We start from the raw sequence: 19,748 nt of genomic DNA, 5'->3' as shown, positions 1-19,748 counted from the left end.
TTTATTATAGCAATCGGCGAATAGGCAAAAATTCGATGTACAATTATTAATCTTTAAATGTGTTGATAAATAATTAAAAAAAATCGAAACGACATACAGATATTGGGAATATAATTAATAAAAACGAAAGTCTTGTATTTAATTTTTCGTTTGTTAATATTATTCGCAGAGCTGGTAATATAATGTAATTCCTTATATTATGTTATTATTTATTTATTTATACAATAATAATTATTATTATATTAATTAGTGGGAATAGGCATAAATTCTCTTTTATCCAATTTAGTTAGATTTAAATTATTTTATTATAAATTTATTTCATTTTTACAAAATTCTTTTACTGACCGTATTTTTTGTTGAAACTAGCCCCGTGACTCAGGAAATCTGTAAAAAAATAAAATAAAAATATTGTAGAATTTTCTTTGAAAAATAATAAATAATTAAAAACATGTATAATGTGACACTGATAAATAAAAACAATGTAAATATATTTAGCTCGAATGTAAAAATATATATATATATATATATATATATATGTATATGTGTATATTACCGCTTTTAATTGTTAATAGTAAAATGAATAAACAATAATAGTATTGTTTACTTTGAAATTGTTTGAAATAATATTTCTTAATCAAAACAAATAACCTTTATTTACATCGATCTATTCTTTATTTTTAAACATTTGTAAAAGTTGTGAAAAATAACTATTTTATCAAAATATCGGAACAGCGCCATCTACAATTTTATGGATCAACTAGGAAAATGTATTTTCCCGATTGACAGGTAAAGTGTACGCAGTACGTAGTGCCTCCAACAGCCGCCATTTCGAGTGGCGCTAGATACCACGTGCCTATAAAAGGAAAAAATACAACATGCGGACTTACCGTGCCGACTCATTTTTCCTAAAAGCAATTTCACAGAGCTAAACTATACCACAAACCTACTATCCTAGAACCAAAATTTAATGTTTACGTGTTATAAAAACTTTTTTAAATATTTTATTCGCAGTATGATAAAAGTAGAGTGCGGTCACATGTGCGCGCAATGCCAGAAATGTAGTTGATTGCGATTGGCGTGTGAATCGGTGTCGGTAAAGCAGCGCGGCTCGCCATTGGTCGGTGGGACGTGCCTCGGTAAAGCAGTCAGTACAAACGCACGTGACAAGCACGCTTGAAGGCCACGCGGGGCTCACGCACATCAAATTATAGATGGCGCCGTCGTATATTTTGTTTACAAGTTCTGCAATACTTGCTCGTGTGACATAATTTCGCATAATCGTTCGTAGGTACGATACGATACGTTTAAAACGTCAACAACAAAAACTTAGTAACCGGTTCGCGGAGTTCTGGCTGCAGGTTGCTTAGAGCGTTTTTAAGTGTTATGTAGGTAAGATATGCGGCATGACCTTGAACGACGTATATTGTAGCATTGAACTAGATGTCAACTCTGTAAATATCTATGAAATAGGTTGTACATAAACGTGTGCATTTGTAAATTAAAGATAAATGAATTAAAACGCTCGTTTAGCGATAAGTTAGTGAAAACAGGTAGTAGACGTTGTTATATTAATTATTATTTTATTGTATTTATAATGATAAGTTATTTATCACGCGGAAAACGATAATAATGCGAGGCGGGGCGATATAAGTTTTGCGAATGTTATAAGTAAGCGATGACTATTACGAGACGAGTATCTTTGAAGGAGATAATTCGCAATGACATTTCGATTTCGATTCGTTGTATTTAACAATTTTGTTTGACGTAATAACGGTGTAGTTCCTTAGATTTAAACGATAATTTACTTGTATTTTCCTCATGCACGATCATACTATATATTACAATACACAATTCACGCCTTTCAACTACGATCGATCGGATTTTTGTACGGTTTTCAGTAAGATTTAGTGATTCATTAGAGAGATTTAGGTGGAAATAATTGTTGGCAGAAATGTTAGGACGGTTTTTGTGTAATAGGCGGACGCAAATGGGCCAACTTCGGCTCAGATCGGACGGGCTGTGGGATCGTGTCGATATAACGCATCCGCTGCCCCTCCCGTTTTAATGCAGACCCTTATTTCTATATGTATAACATATACATTCCGTATGCTACTCTGTAAGGTAATGATATGTACTAGGCTATATACAATATGGTATTATTTTTTTTTTATTATAACCAGAACGTCTGGACAATGCTTTTCGAGCCATTCGTCGTTTGTCTCAAACAAGTCCATAATGGCTTTTCTTCCAGTGGATGCTTTGATTTTTGCCTTTTCTAATATCGTATATTAAGATTACTTCTATAATCAAACGTCTGTTCAATAAAGATAACAAAAATATTTAAACCAGAGGTATCATGGGATTCATGGGGTCTCCGATTGGAAGAATCTGCTTTGTCTATCTATATATATTATATGTTTAATGACAGGTACAATGAATAATTCAATGATAAGAAATAAAATAATTATTAATCATCACGTTAATTAAGGTTATAAGTAAAACTTTGTACATAGTCATATATAATAGAAAGCGAGGGTAAGAACGTGAGGGAAAGATCGGCAGGAAGGGGCATAATACACTTTGCTCACATGAGGATTTCTGCCACGTCACAATCGTAAGCCATGTAAAAAACATCGTTCCAAGAATATTGAGACTCGAACATAGCAACTCATATCTTAACTGGTTAAATTTAATAATACGTTATACAAAAACAGAGACTCAGTATAATCATTAATATTATCATTACAGTCGTTTACCACTGTCTGTCCTTTTATATGCGTAGATCTTTAAAATTACGAAACTGATTTTGATGCGATATTTTATAATAGAGTGATTCGAGAGGAAGGTTTTTGCTTATAATACATGAACAATATAATAATAGAATACTGATAATTATAGAAGTTTCTAAATTGATGTCGTAAATAAACTGTAATATAGTCGCTAGTTTAACGATAAAACGATTAATGAAATGTTTAAAGAAAATTGCGAACAAATAAACAATGAAAATTAGGCTTGATATTATTTTAAAATGTTTAGGCATAATTTTATCATTAAATTTGATAGCGTCCTGCGCTATAGGCGCCATAACAGTATTTTTTTATGAGTTTCGTTAATACTGCCGAAGGTTGTAGGCCCAGGGAGAATACGACGAGAGAATATGATAAAACTTTGTATAACACATCATTTTGATTCGTAATGCTACCTTTTATTATGTTTACCTTTATAAGTATAACCCTACGAAATAGAGGATGACGTATCTATTGACGTAATAACCCAAAAAAACAACGATAAAAACTAGACGATTAATATCAACCAATTTTTGTAAATACTTGATACGTTTTTTTTTTATTGTGTCTTCATTGGTAATTCGAAACAAAAAGTATTTACAATACCGTCTTCAAACTGGTGCTACGAATGATACTCAGTTTGGTTTCAGCCGACACTCAGGATTCATCATGGAAATAAATGAAGTATAATAATATAACTGCGTTATTGGGCAGTATATTATGCAATGCTTTGACAGTAGTAGTATTTAGTATAATATCTATTGTGTCAAGTGTTTTACATATTCGCGGCTTATCCGGTTTCTAGGCGTGCTGTATGTAATGGTGTTCTGAACATATTAAATGATAATAATAAATATTGGACAACATCACATACATTACTCTGATCCCTAAAGCTTAAGTATTTGTGTTATGGAAAATCAGAAGTAACAATTGTACCACAAACACCCAGACCTTAGGCAACATAGAAAATTAATTAACTTTTTCTACAGCGATTCGGCCGGGAATCGAACTCGGGAACTCGGAGTGGCGACCCATGAACACCGATTTACACACTCGACCATGGAGGTCATCCAAAGATTAAATACAATTAACATAATTGATTTCAAAATATGCTATAATAGCCTAACATCAAATTTCATATGAATCGACTATAGTCCGATGTTATTTATTCGACACACTACACTTACACAGCACAAATAAACCACTATTTAATGATCCTTATTGGGGTAAGTTGTGTACATACACACCCTGTATAGCTCATAACACCCGTATTGTTTTAACAACTATTTGCCTGTTGTATTGAACCAACCACTGTACATAAGTGTCACGTAACAGCGACCACTGTGCCGATTAGATATTATTTACTATTATTATCATTTATGTAAATTTAGACAATTTATTTATATTCTTGACCAATTTCGTTCATGGTGTAACTTACACTGAATTTTTTTATGATATAGGTTGGCAAATATGGGCCACCTGATGGTATGTGGTCACCATCACAAATAGACAATGACGCTGTAAGAAATATTAACTATTCCTTACATCGTCAATGTGCCACCAACTTTGGGAACTAAGATGTTATGTCCCTTGTGCCTGTAGTTACACTGGCTCACTCACCATTCAAACCGGAACACAACAATACTGAGTAATGTTATTTGGCGGTACAATAACTGATGAGTGGGTGGCACCTACCCAGACGGGCTTGCACAAAGCCCTAATACCAAGTAATAGTAAAGTATTTTGAAGTTCACATTTAGGCCACTCTTATCACCAGATGAACCAGCATCCTCAACCACGACCGGAAATAATTGAAACAAAATACAACCTACGTCCATACTCTGAGAATTTCTTCACAGAAATCCGAATATTTTTTTACAGATCTGATCAGGGTTTGGAATTCAGGATCCACGGATGACAGTCCGGCATTACTATAAGCTTGCCGCTAGACTACCAAATCCAACAAGGAATGGGAGAGAAATAAAATAGGCGTACATTCTGCACTCAAGGTATCCAAAATCAATTCACGGTAGCATGCGTAAGCGATCCCGTGGCGCCCACCGAAAGACGGAGAGGGTACCGCTGGTTTTTTAGTGGGTAAACCCGGTGGACCTTGGCACACTCTGCGTCCAAGGAGCCGAAGAGTCCCACACCCACCCCCACTTTCCATTACGTGGGGTAAGCGCGTGACGCGTTTTTCCAGCGAGAAAAAGCAGCGAGCGAAGCATTTAGTGAGGCGTAATTCTTAACGTGAATTATGTATGTAATCGTCTTATTTTTTTATACCGATACGAGCAAAATGCGGGTTATTTAATTCATCAGACTAACTCGTTCTTTGTTCGATATTTAAAATTAAATAATTTTATTAATATTTAAAAATTAAATGATGGTCATTTGGCAGGAATAAATTCGAAATGATGTATTGATGTAATCGTATTAATAAAAATACCGTTTTTATTAACTAAAGAAAATTGATTTGATTAACGAAAACTTTAACTGAGTTTTCTTGTTCTTTATTTGTATTTATATATTACACTCACACATGTGCCCCTATTCACTGAAAATTATCCTCAAAAGGAGGTATTTACTGCCTACTAAAAAGTATGCGGCAAATAATTAAGGGAATAAGTAATATGAGTAATAATACCATATAAGCGTTTCGACGAAATTAGCCCTAAAGTTAATCCGTTTAAAGTTGAAATTTCCTTAAATCGTACTATCATTTACGTCGTTTATATATAAAGAACATATGTATGATTAAAAAATTATTACAAAAATAACCTTAACACCATTATAATAAGAGATATTTGTAAATATCGCAGTCAACTAAACGCATATCATATCGTTTAAGCATTAAACGGCTCCTGTAGCGTAAAATTAACGCAGTTGTGGTTACACTAGTTAAATAATATAACCGCAGTCTACATGTTAACTAACTATCGAACGCCGCTTCTCGATATGCATCAGTATTATAACATAATATATGTGCCTTCACCCGCGCCATTTGCATTTTCAATCTCGACTCCTAAATCCGCTATTCCAATTAAGACAAAAGTACGCTCACGCTAATATTTGCCTTATTAAAGTACTGTGGAAATGTCACTTGACGAGATCTATTTATATATTGTATAACAGGTTTTTTTTTTATTAAATATCCTAAATTACATAGTTTAAAACAAAGTCGCTTACCGCTGTCTTTGCGTATGTATAAGCATCTTTAAAATTACACAACGGATTGTGATGCGGTTTTTTTAATAGATAGATTGATTCGAGAGGAAGGTTTTTGTATTTGTAATAATTTTAGAAATTTCTTATGGGCGGGTCGGTAGTTTCATTACAATTCAAAGATATGATGTGATCGTTTTTTTAATTAATGTACAAGTATGAATAATATACAGCAGTAAAGTTAAATTTGAAATGAAATGTGAAGCGATTTTCAACATCCAAATTCGAGCATTAAACGCCGATTGCCGCGTCGACGTGCAGAGAAAATTGGTAATATTCTTGTTTCCGATGGCGGAATCAATGCGTGGCGTCGAAAGATTCTGTAATCATCGCGAATTGTCAACAATTATGCCCTTTTGTTTCTGAGCATGAAAATTTATCCCCTATATGGTTGAAGCTACCATTTATATTCGTATTGTCCTCGTCGTTCGCTACACATGTTTGTATTTGTACAAGTACCCCCTTAAACCGCAGAACAGTCGAGTTGATAGGTTGAGGTGCCATATTTATAGTTTGCGTGTTGTCGAGCCACTGGACAGCGGAAAGTTAAATATTTGACGTTAATGGATTTCACCTCGCTGTCAACAGTTTAATACTTGCCTGATGGAAGTTGAACGGATTACGCTTACGAACTTCGGTAATTTACTCAAAACATATCATTCATGATACCATTTGCGGTCAACATTTTTGGAAAATTGTTGATTGGCATTTTAAAATTCAAAGTAGATTGGCAATTGGGTCACTTAATGATAATTTGGCTACCACTATACATAAATATTGGCTATTAGCCTTGAACTCAAATCTATTACTTGTAGTTACTCTGGCTCACTCATCATTCCATTGAAACACAACAAGGGTGTTATATGGTACTTATCGTATTACAGTGGAACGGTTGAATATGTGAAGCTGCTAGATGGTACCCACGTCCAGCTTGCACAGAGCCTTACCACCAATTGTATATTAATTTACTAGTTTGAGTTTCATATTTTGATTGTTTGTTTTTAGAAATGGCATAATTCCCAATCTCAGGGCCTTCAAAAAGTATTGTCTAGTCAACCTACAAAGGTACATGCATTTTTTTAAAGATATCTTTCCGGTTACGACATTACATAATAATACCTACCAGTTAGTATTAAGAAAAACGTTTCAGGTTTTCGAACATCACACCTACGACGCGATAAATAAAAAGGTTCCATTCATATTCAAATCAATGCAAAGAAAATGTTTACTCACAATCAAATCGTTCCGACCTTTACCTTGACAGCGAAAATTTTAATAAAAAGTATATCGCAAAGCGAGCTCCAATAAAATCCGTTGTAAGCCGAACGCCAAAAGTAAACAACATAGGAAATTAATTGGACTATTGGGAAAAATAAACATTGAAAATACAACCAACACTAAAAGCTATCCACAGTTATTGGATTTTAAAACAAGAGAACTTTTAATAATATATTGTACTTAAAATTCCAACTTGAGTTTAATTTAATTATCCTTAAATACAAGGGTTTTCCGTAACGTGTTTGCGCAAACGGTATTATGTTCAACTTTTAAAGAGCTTTTGCTTGATTCAACATATTAAGCGTAAGCTCATTCATTGGCAACGGAATTAAAAAAAGATAATTAACTGTTCGTATATGTCCCGATACAGGGTAATCCCCTTTTGTCTTCCAATCTTATAGCTCATTTGATTACGATATTATATATACATAATATATGTTTTATTGTATAGTTCATAACAGACACACCTGATGTAAGAGATAAGATACATTAGCCATTCCTTACATCGCCCATGCGTTACTAACTTTGGGAACTAAGATGTTAAGTCCCTTGTGCTACACAATTATGCTGTATACTTCAAAATCAAAATAAATTTTATTCAAGTGGGCTTTTACAAGCACTTTTGAATCCTCATTTAACAATTAAGTGCTATCACCGGGTCGGAAAGTAGATTCTAATAATACGCCTTTTTTACCAATTACCCTTCAAACCGTATCATAAACACATTAAGTACTTCTGTTTGCCAGTGGAAAGGTTAGAGTGCAACCAACTCACTGCATAAAGCCTACCACTAAATAGATTCGATTTCGCCTCTGTCTTTTTTTAATTATGTATTTGTATAATTACCACGGCTCGTTAATGCTTTATTTCTTTGTCGAGCCTTAATTAAATTTATTGACGTTGCTCCACTGCATGCTGAAATATAACTGCATGATGATATAAGTGTAGCACACACAAGTCTATCGGTTACTTCAAACAGAACATTTTGTAATAATATTTTAGTTTAAAAGTGTTACGAAATCTTAAAGTACTGTGTTTGGTCATAGATATTAGACAATATTGGACCATAAATTACTCTGATCCAAATGTAAGTAGCTAAAGCACTTGTAGAAAATCAGAAGTAACGACGGTACCACGAAAACCCAGAGCCAAGACAACATAGAAAACTAATGAACTTTTTCTACATCGAACCCGGGTTTGGCGTATCCATGAAAACCGGTGTACACACTACTCGACCACGGTGGTCGTCAAATCAATAAAAAATAGATGTCTTAATATTATCATCGTCATCGTCAGCACATTGCTGAAAAGGCAATTCGTAAGGTGCGATATTATCCTCTGCCTTCCGCATCCATCTGACTGGAGACCTACGCTGCGCTTGCTAATACGCGGTCTCATTAAAATTAATCCGAAGATATCAGCGCGGTATAAATGTTATATTACTTTTCAATACATTTTTATCCTTTTCCTTGCATTTGACACAATTGTAGAGTAAAGTAACAGCCTGTAAATTTCCCACTGAGACAAGGCCTTCTCGCCCATTAAGGAGAGGGTTTGGAATATATTCCACCACGCTGTTCTAATGCGAGTTGGTGGAATGCACATGTGGCAGAATTTCGATGAAATTAGACAAATGCAGGTTTCTTCACGATGTTTTTCCTTCGCCGTCGAGCACGAGATGAATTATAAACACAAATTAAGCACATATATATAGTGGTGCTTGCCTGGGTTTGAACCCGCAATCATCGGTTAAGATGCACGCGTTCAAACCATTGTGCCATCTCAGCTCTTGTATTGTAGAGTATTATCTCGGACATATACAAAGGGACGTTTACATTTTTATAAATAATAGAATAAAATATTTTCGTCCAAGCTAATTCTTCTATTGAAAGTTATAAATAACTGGGACATACTGAGTTTCTTTTATCGCGTATATGATAATGGAATCTCAGTGTTTTCTCTAACAAATTAATTCTTGACTTAAAATGAAATACATTAATTCGATAAAAACTTGACGGTTCCTTTCTTTACTTAATAATGTTGTAAATAGTAGTTTGTGTGTGTGTATCACACACACACACAAACAAAACGTTGATGAAATAAGTGGTGATATGTGGTGCAGATTAATTTACGTATAATACTTGTTTCTGATGACAACTGCCAACGTTGCCACAATAATAATAGCGACTGACAATTTAAAAGCGGGTCAGCCTTGACCCTTTAGGGCTTCTGCGGTAACCACTCCTAGTAGGTTTTAGGTAGGCTTGTAAAAACAAATGCCCCAGCGTTACTTCACTAGTGGCAGTAAAATTTTAGGGGACAATTTTAAATACGTTAAAGATAATGAAAAAAATGTCATTAATTATAAATTTAAAAAAATATATATGTATAAGATTTTTAAAGTACTTTCTACTTTCGTAGGTCTTTTAATATTATTCAATATGATAGGTTTGATGAGCTGCGATGGTATAGTGGTAAGAACGCGTGCATCTGAACCGATGACTTCGGGTTCGAATCCAGACAAGCATTCATCTAGTGCTCGGCGGTGAAGAAAAACATCGTGAAGAAACCTGCATGTGTCTAATTTCATCGAAATTCTGCCACAAATACATTCCATCCCGCATTGGAACAGCGTGGTGAAATATGTTCCAAACCCCCTCCTTAGTGAGAGAGGAGACCTTAGTTCAGGAGTAGGAAATTTACAGGCTGTTACTTTACTTTTACTTTAATATGATAAGTTCGACATGGTGATCTGACAAATAAGTACTCGCCCGTAGAAGCCGCTGGCGGAAACTAATTTAATCAAACATTATTATTTATGATGACAATAAGGTTTTAGGCCTTAATAGCTAAGTCCCTGGTTCGATACCCTTGGTCTATTGTGGTACCCACTCTTAATACATGCTTCACGCTTAACTGGAGGGGAAAATCGTAGTAATTCTCGGAAAACAGGCATTGCTATTATTCTTTTTAAAATCATTAATGTCCAGTAGGATTTTATTTCAGCATATGACATTAGAATTATATTAAAACATCATTTAAAAGTGATATATTTTTTTGGCAGTATTTTTTCATACGTTTGTTAATTTACGTTGCAACTAAATTTGACATATTACTGTTAAGCTGAGATCACATGAGCTCAAAAGATATGATTACAAACAGTGGAATATACGTCCAAATTGAGGCAATCTAAATTGAATTTTAGCATGTTGTATTTGGGTCTATAGTTGTTCATCTCGTGCTTGGCGCTGAAGGAAAACTTCACGAGGAAACCTGCGCGTATCTTAATAATAATAAATGTAAATATTCAAAAACTACGTATTTAAACTAGATATCGATAGAATTTTTTTGAATTGATTTGATTAAGAAATATAATAACATACGTGTAAAGTAATGGAATATAATTATAATAAAAGCTACTCGCTCTTCGTTTTAATAAAATCTCAATTATTAAATTATTATATTCTCATAATATTTTCAGCTTTCCGCATTCCTTTTCCTATTCAATATTTACCTTAACAGGAGTAAGATTTTATTGAATAAAATGTAAAGTATATTTGAACACCTTGCAGACAGGTGAATGATATTTCAAAGTAATAATACCACTCTTTTCCATTAACAAAAATCTCGATAGAAATAGCTAAGAATAACTCGCAATGAATTATTAAGTCGATAAGTTATCAAAGATAAAATATGAAAAATATAAATGCATTCTTGTCAAGTATGGAAGCAATTTAAATGAGATTAAATAACTTTGAACGACATCAAATTATAAAACCAAGTCGCTTCACGACGTATGTACGCTTAGATCTTTCAAACTACGCAACGGATTTTAATGCAGTCTTCATCAAAAACAGAATGATTTGAGAAGAAGGTTTATATGTAAAATACATGCATATTGTTGTAGAGAAAAGCTGTGTATTGTACACATGTGAATCCGGTACAATTATCTTGTTATTTATGCATGAAAATCTGTGAACGCTGAATCCGCAGTTCATTGCAAATAACTTTAGAATCTAAATTTATTTTTAGATATAGGTTTTACAGAATCAAAGTGGCTTAGTGGTTCAAATGTATCAAATTTAACCGATACAACACAGGTTCAAAATCGGACAAAAAAAACTGAATTTTAGTGTGCTTTCTGTATTTACTGTAAATAAATAATTATTTTTTACAACAATTTGGAACTTAAAAGATAAAATAAGATAATTCTTAATTAACTTAATCTCTGTTAATCATATCAATATTATATTCTATCGAGTATTACGCCATGTAATTTATTGTTGTTTATTTTAACGTAAGATATTTAATTAGCTATTGAAGTTACGGTTACGGATGTTGTCTGTTGGCGCGCAATGTCGCATTTCGGCTGGGGGGTGGTGGGGGAGACAGTGAAGCGAAGGTCGAGGGCGCGCCAAAATCAATGGCTGGCACGGATGTGGATGCAGACAGGCGTTACCTCTTAGAATTGCTCTTTTAGCTCACTGTAAGAAAGCAGATACGTAGATAGATCGTGGATAACTGAGCCGGGACACTCGTTAGATATTTTGCGATCACAACCATTATTTCAGTAGATAACATTTCATAAGAAGGCTTCAAATAGTATTTCTTTAAATATTTATCGACTGGCGACGCTGCTTTCGTTCATATTTTTGATTAAAACAATTCATTCTAGTACACATTTATAAAGAGTATCTTTATACATTATTATAGATACAAGTATGTACCATTGTGTATCCGAGTGTCTGAGATGTACATGCTAGCATATGTTATTGGAAAACACGAATTGCCATATTTCTAAATTTCAAAAAAGACGAAATATCATACATACTTTCATCCCCAAAAAATCACCCTTAAGTTGTAGGTACATACTATACACAAATCTTTAGCATCTGTCCTTAAGCCCATTGACATAAGTCTATATACCGATTTCCATATTTCTAACATAAGAAATGTCAGATACAGACGAAGTTTCATCACCCATTTAACATCTCGCATTGCTTACTAACGTTTCACAAAGGATGAAAAAATCCTGTTAAACTTACCGGTAGCACTGTATTCTAAATTTAAAAAAATTAATTTACTATATATTTCAACAATAGGACGAAAAAAAATTAAATAGAATTTCATATTGAACAACTCGAATATTGTCTGAGAATTCCTGTGAAGTAAAGTCAAAAGGAATTGTTTGGCAGTGCTTCCCGAATTCATATTCCAATTCCCGAGTTAAATTCTCTTAACTAAATACAATCCAAATCACTTTGATAGTTTAGCTGTAAATAAACAGTGACAGCCGGAAATAAAACAATATGAGAACTGGATGTCAATTTACATAAACAAATTTGATTTAAACGAAACAACGTTTATTTTGTTAGTAAATTAATTTAAATAAATGCGGAAGGGTTCATTTTTGAGTCTGTACTTTCCTTGCAACTGATTTTTGCATGGAGATAGTTAATGAATCTTTATGAATCTGATTATTAGCTAGTTTAATAAAATGTGTTTGCTTATGTTAATATACTATCTATCATTTATATATTATATATTAATATATATCTTCATCGATATTTATACACAATTAATGAACCATCAATAACATTTTATACTATTAAAGTATTTAAAAATTCTATACGTAAGAAAGCAAAGTATTGGTCACGTTATAAGCTTAAGAGATTTAAGCAATAATTTCTTGAGTCTTCAACAAATAAATATAAACGAAATCACTAGCGGATTTACCAATAGGCTAAGTAGGAGCCTAGGGCGGCAAATTTAGCCCAAATTTGTCTTACATAAATTAAAAAAAAACTTATAATTATATGTATACACATTACGTCCGTAATCCTTATACTCGTCACTACATAACGGGTTGGAAAAATAATCTAGTAACTGTCAGAAATTGAAATATCACCTAGTTTATAATCACACACACACAAATCATAAATGTTGTAATAAAAGTATTTTATGTAATAAAAGTATTTTATGTGAATATTTTGTATAGTTTAGTGGCAGATTTGTAAATCTGCCACTAAACTATACAAAGTATTCACACTAATACATATTCTTAAAATTAAACAATATTATAATTACGAGTTGTGTGCACCTTCAATTCCAGGAGACTGCATGATAAGATGAGTTTCGATTGTGACCGATAATAACCAAACTTTTAATACAATTTATATAGGTTTTACTTTGTACTAACTTACCGCTAGATAGCGCTATACATTCACCTTAAAACAAAATAGCTCAGGAGTACTACATTGCTTTAAGTGATAAATGAGGCAAGGTGTCGTAAACGCTAAAACATTCTAAATCTGCAACTACTGTATATATGATCGATCCAAATCGTATAACTAATTAGCTCGGGATTTGAACCCAGACCCTCGAATCTGTAATCACACAAGCGGCTAGAGAAGCGATTGAGTTAAGCAGTTGTATGTATAATAACGCAGCAGTAAATATAAATATAAACGAGTAAAGAACTGCAAAGCGCAAACCAGACTATCCAAGCTAACTCTCATAATATAACGCTAATCTCCAGGGATCAGATCAGCGCACATTATCTTAGTTCGCTCATCGTTGCATACTTCGTATTGCTCTATATTTTTCAGTGATATTTCTCTTAGATTCACGGATTACTCATGTAATCAATTACTTACAAGCTTTGCTGCGACCTTGTACGCGTATGAATTTTACAAAAAAAATTTAGCCTTATTTACTTATTCACTATATTACGTCAGTCTGCCAGTGAAAGTCCCGTCAAAATCCGTCCAGCCATTCTAGAGATTAGCCGGAACAAACAGACAGACAGACAGACAGACCGACAGACAGACAGACCGACAGACAGACAAGAATTGTAAAATATGTTATTTTGGTATGTGTACCGTGTATACATACATATGTATATATGTATATGCATTGAGCAAAAAAGGGCTATTTCAATATTACAAACAGACACTCCAATTTTATTATAGGTATAGATTCATAACTGATGTAATTTGTAAAAATTTTGTATGTAATTCTTGTGCTGCAGCAAGCGTATCGTGTACATATACATATATATAAATTTATGCCTGAAGGGAAAACTTTATACGTACCTTTTAAATTGCAGGTATGGAGGTACGTGAGATTTGAAATAATGGAATCTAATATGTATATAAAATTTGTTCATAATCTATACTAATATCATAAATGTGAAAATAACTCTATAGGTTACTTCTTCACGCTTAAACAGTAGAACAGATCTGGTTGGGATTTCATATTGAGATGGATTGGGTGTTGGATTATTGCAAATATCTGAACAAAAGTGATCAAGTGCATAAATGACTAACTCTGTCAAATTAAAATATTATCGCATTAAATCTTCTCCAGTTACCCTATATTGTCAGCTATATGTTAGATGTAATTGCAACGCAAACGTTTGCACATCAAACTTGTACTCATGAAAAGAAAATATTAAAATTGTTTTACCTACCGTTTTTTAATACCGATATCATGCGAGAATCTTTTACATTTTAAACGGGTATTATCAGCGTTTATCGTGAATCAGGTAAAGCGTTTTATTAACAAATTATAATATCGACGTCGAAGGATATAGGTAAAAATTCGTTTACCAAAATAACGCTAATTAATTTCCGAAACCAATGCCGTTATATCAATTAATTTCGGCGACGGCGGCGGTTAATACACGACAAATTGGATAACGCGTCGCCCAAAATGTCCAATAATCGGATGAACTTGGTATAATAACTGCTTCAATCCGGTATTTTCAAACGACTAGATCATCATCACTCCGTATGTCATATTTGTATTCTAAATACAAAAGTAACAGCTGTTTATATCCCACTGCTGGGCTAAGACTTCCTCTACGGGCTGTTGCAATGCGGTTGTAACAGAATTGCATTAACATGTAGGTAACGAAGTTTCCCTTTAGCGTCAAACACGAAATTGTAAGCACATAAAAATCCAGTACTGCTTATCTGGGTTTGAACCCGCAATCATCGGTTAAGATACACTCACCATTGATTATATCGATATCAGCCGTACCAGCTCTATGTGTCAGTATACATAAATTATTTAGAATAACAATTGAATAAATACAAAAATGTTATAAAAACGATTATTTTCATACATTTCTAGTGATATTCTTTTTCTTGTTAAAAACCTAAAGATGATTTCAAAAAATGAGAGAACTAGAATTACTGGTTCCGATTAGTTTCAAAATTGATGTTGACATAAGGAATCGTTAAATTACGATAGTTGGTGACTGATTTCCAATGTGGTCTCATTTGCCTGCCAATATGAAATGTCATAAGCAGTGATATTTCAACCTGTACAATAATCGTTCTGAAATTAAACAAGCGTCTAAATTTCGTACTATTTCACGAGAGGTTTAGTCAAATTCTAATTTCAATGGACATATTCTGTGTCTAAATTACGCTGGTTAAATTTTCGATAGTCACAACACTAATCTACATTACATTATAAAACACTAGCGACCCGCCGGCTTCGAGCGGTTGCAATGCTGGCACTAAATATACTTCAAAATGTTTCATGTTTCTTTCCTATATTGTCCACGTATTATATACAAAAACCTTCATCTCCAATCATTATATCTATTATAAAAACTGCATCAGAATTCGATTAGTAATTTTAAAGATCTAAGCATATATATGGACAGATAGCGGTAAGCAACTTTGTTTTCTACTATGTACTGATGATTAATACTTTTATATAACAAATACATGACTACGATTAACAAATGTTCTGTTAGAATTTGAATTAATAATTAGTTTTCATATTAGCTACCGATCATCTTAACCGATGATTGCGGGTTCAAACCCAGGCAAGCACCATTATATATATATATATGCTTAATTTGTATTTATAATTCATCTCGTGCTCGGCGGTGAAGGAAAACATCGTGAGGAAACCTGCATGTGCCTAATTTCATCGAAATTCTACCACATGTGCATTCCACCAACCCGCATTGGAACAGCGTGGTGGAATATGTCCCAAACCCTCTCCTTATAGAAGAGGAGGCCTTATCCCAGCAGTGGGAAATTTACAGGCTGTTACTTTACTTTTTTCTGTTATATTAGCTAAAATTTCAAATAGACCAACTCATGATAAGTGTAGGTACCAAGGTTATAGACTCTCATTCACCCTTTAACAAAACAAAATATACCCTCCAGTTATGTTATTTAGAAGCAGAATATATAATAGGGTATATAACTATTAAGTTTGCAAGAAGATTTACAAAATAAAAATAAATAAATTGATTAAATAAATATTTTACTGGCTTCTTTGTTTATTACGTACTGGTTTTGTATTTCAATTAACCAATTTCCATATAGGTAAACAAAAATAAAACAATATTTTCTAATTAACTTTTCATCTTTGAAATAAAAAAATATGCTGTTTTCAATTTAAATCGTATATTTCTTTATTTCGAACGTATTGTTGGGTATTCCAAGAAGAATTAATTATAACTATTCAAGAATTGAATGCAATAGTAAGCCCTATTATTGCACTGATAAGGAAGATTTTTGATTTCGTTTCACAATTTAACACGTCTGACGCAAGCCTTGCGAGGATGTTAGTAATTAGATTTTTAGTATAATTCGACATCTTTGCCATTTTAGATGTCGAATATATTTCCGCAGATAAATTGCTTCGATACGTTTAATGACTTTCGGGATGTATAATAACATAATACAGATATAAAAATAAAGTATTGAAAACAGCAACGCTCATCTCGCTTTCTATCTCACTCGTGATAAATTGTGTTATTTTATATAATAAAATGATTAATGATAATATCGCATATTACTTTATGGTATTTCACGATCGTGTTTTACTGTGAGTTTCGACTTTCTTCTTATGGAATACCTCCGCGGAGCACGTGTCTGTGACTTTACGCGGGAACCATATAAATGTTGACTTTAGGAATATTTAAAAAAAATTAAAAATGGAATAATATGACTTTCGAATTGGAGAGAAAAAAGGAACCACGTGACTACCCACGCGAACACTGTTCATTAGCACAGACCCCATCATTCTTTACATTGTAAGACATCGTCTCAGTGTGTCACCGTTATCATATTTCCACTCCTTACCTACATTTACTATCACGAAGAATTTTAATTTGTATATTTATCATAGCGCCATGAGACGTCAGATTTGTGATAAGTGATTATACGTGATAAGATAACAGGTTAATACACGGTGATGTGGTATTGCGGTCGAGACTATATGAGATTGTGTTTTTATTCATGTGGTTTAAGAAATACATACAAGTGAATTATAATCATGAAAGCATCGTGAACAGACCATTTGTCGTATGAAAACGACGCATGTACCAAACCCACAGTAAGACACGTTCGTAGCTCCGAGCCTTCCTAAACGAAGCTGGCTTAGTGACCTTATGGGCGAAGCATTAATTTCATTTATTACTAATTTAAACGGCATGGTGTACAGATTCGAATGAGTTCTAAGTTGAAAAGTAATTTCATTTGTTTAAGGGTCAACTAACGTATTTTATTGGCCGACATTTCAATGGAGACTACTATACTAGGTTTAACCACAACAGCACGATTTCTTAGACATTTACTGCCTCGCACAACCATTATGTGGAACCAGCTTGCGCCGGCTGTTTTTCCGAACCGATACTACATGGGAACCTTCAAAAAAAGAGCGTACTGCTTCCTTAAAAGACGGCAACTTAACTGGAAGCCCCTGGTGTTGCAGATATCCATGGGCGGTGGTAGTCACTTTCCATCAGGTAGCTCCTGCTCGTATGCCACCAGTCATAAAAAAAAAGAAATTTGCTCACGACTAACGTCTTTTGGGTGCTTTCCAAATTCACTAACACCTATAACAGAACCCAATAATTATGTACAAGACTGACTAGGAAAAAACCACACTTAACCTGGATCTACGGTTGAACAAGTTAGCCACTACACGAACGATTACTACGGAACGATTTGGTTTTAAACCAACCACCAATTTGGTAACTATAATTTAACCAGTAACCAAACCAGTATGGTCAGCTACACCGAATCTCATCTTTTGCTAATTAAGCTTCGTTTAATTAACTATTATTATAACATTCACCGATTATTGTTACCTGAAATATAGAGAAAATACTTATTAAATATAGGTTGGTGGAGGCACTCATAGATCAGTAAGTGTCCGATCTGTCCTGAATATCTAAATCACATAGATATTAGCATTGAAGCTAGTTAAATATCATTATAATCATCAGCCTTTTTTGTCCACTGCTGCACATAGGCCTCTTCAAGTGCACGCCACTGTGGTCTTTCTCCGGCTACTCGCATCCAGCTCCTGCCTGCCGCCTTGCGTAAATCGTCACTCCACCGTACCTGAGGACGTCCTACTCTACGATAAATATAATAATGATAAAAAAATGGAATTAAGTATAACGTAGAATGATATCTTTTAAATGATAATATGATATATCTGTGATTATCTTTGAAGACACTTTTTAGTAATACCTTCCTATTTTTAGTTCTGAAAAAATATTAATGAATCCAAATAATGTGAATTGTATACGATTATAATATTCTAAATAACTATTAAATTGTATTTTTATTGAGACACTAAAAAACGTGATTATATTTAAAATGTGAAGGTGAGTTTGTTCGTTTGTCAGTTTGTTGTTTTTCCGGCCTTAATTATCCGATCATCATGATATTTGTCAGGGGTACGAAAAAGGATATAGGAAAAGTTTAAGAGGGTTTTGTTTACCTGTGTCTCAACTCTGCTTAGAGTTCAGATTCACGATTGACCAACTCTTCAAATTTGTATTCTAATTAACTTGTAATTTTAACATAAGGTTTACAAAGATAGGCCTGTAAATTTCCCACTGCTGGGCTAAGGCCTCCTCTCCCATTAAGGAGAGGGTCTTGGAACATATTCCACCACACTGTTCCAATGCGGGTTGGTGGAATGCACATGTGGTTGAATTTCAACGAAATTAAGCACATGCAGGTTTCCTCACGATGTTTTCCTTCACCGCCGAGCACGAGATGAATTATAAATACAAATTAAGCACATATATATATAGAGTTGCTTGCCCGGATTTGAACCCGAAATCATCGGTTAAGATGCACGGGTTCTAACCACTGGGCCATCTCAACTCTTTACAAAGATAAACACATGAAATACATTAAATAAATAAAGTATATATTGTTATGACGCAGATGAAACCGCAGCAGAAAGTAGTTCGTTTAATAAGTGGAAATATTTTTTTTTACTTATTATTTTAAGCGTCCACTGAGACATAACCTTATCTATGTATCCGGCGCGAAATATAAAAATGTCACCCGTGCACGTAAAGTGATTTGATTAATGATGTTTGTATACTACAAAGTTAACAAATACATATTCGCCTTTAAAACCACTCACTGAATTAAGGAACGGACTCCTTGCGACAAGATA

At 33.6% G+C, this 19,748-nt stretch overlaps 1 protein-coding gene across 5 annotated transcripts in view; it reads right to left on the bottom strand.

The window, feature by feature from the left end:
- Positions 1–19,748, bottom strand: part of LOC124543299 (hepatic leukemia factor) — a 204,104-nt gene that overhangs the window by 48,558 nt on the left and 135,798 nt on the right. For 4 of the 5 annotated variants that reach the window (XM_047121471.1, XM_047121474.1, XM_047121475.1 and 1 more), the window contains one exon: positions 346–384. In XM_047121471.1, the coding sequence (XP_046977427.1) occupies positions 346–384 (39 nt within the window). Of the gene's footprint in view, positions 1–345; positions 385–887; positions 1,058–19,748 lie in introns of those variants that run through there. The other variant, XM_047121477.1, reaches the window with a different exon arrangement.

This window comes from Vanessa cardui, chromosome Z (genome assembly GCF_905220365.1).
Source record: "Vanessa cardui chromosome Z, ilVanCard2.1, whole genome shotgun sequence".
Classification (NCBI taxonomy): Eukaryota; Metazoa; Arthropoda; class Insecta; order Lepidoptera; family Nymphalidae; genus Vanessa; species Vanessa cardui.
This window is presented reverse-complemented; position numbering and strand designations above follow the sequence as displayed.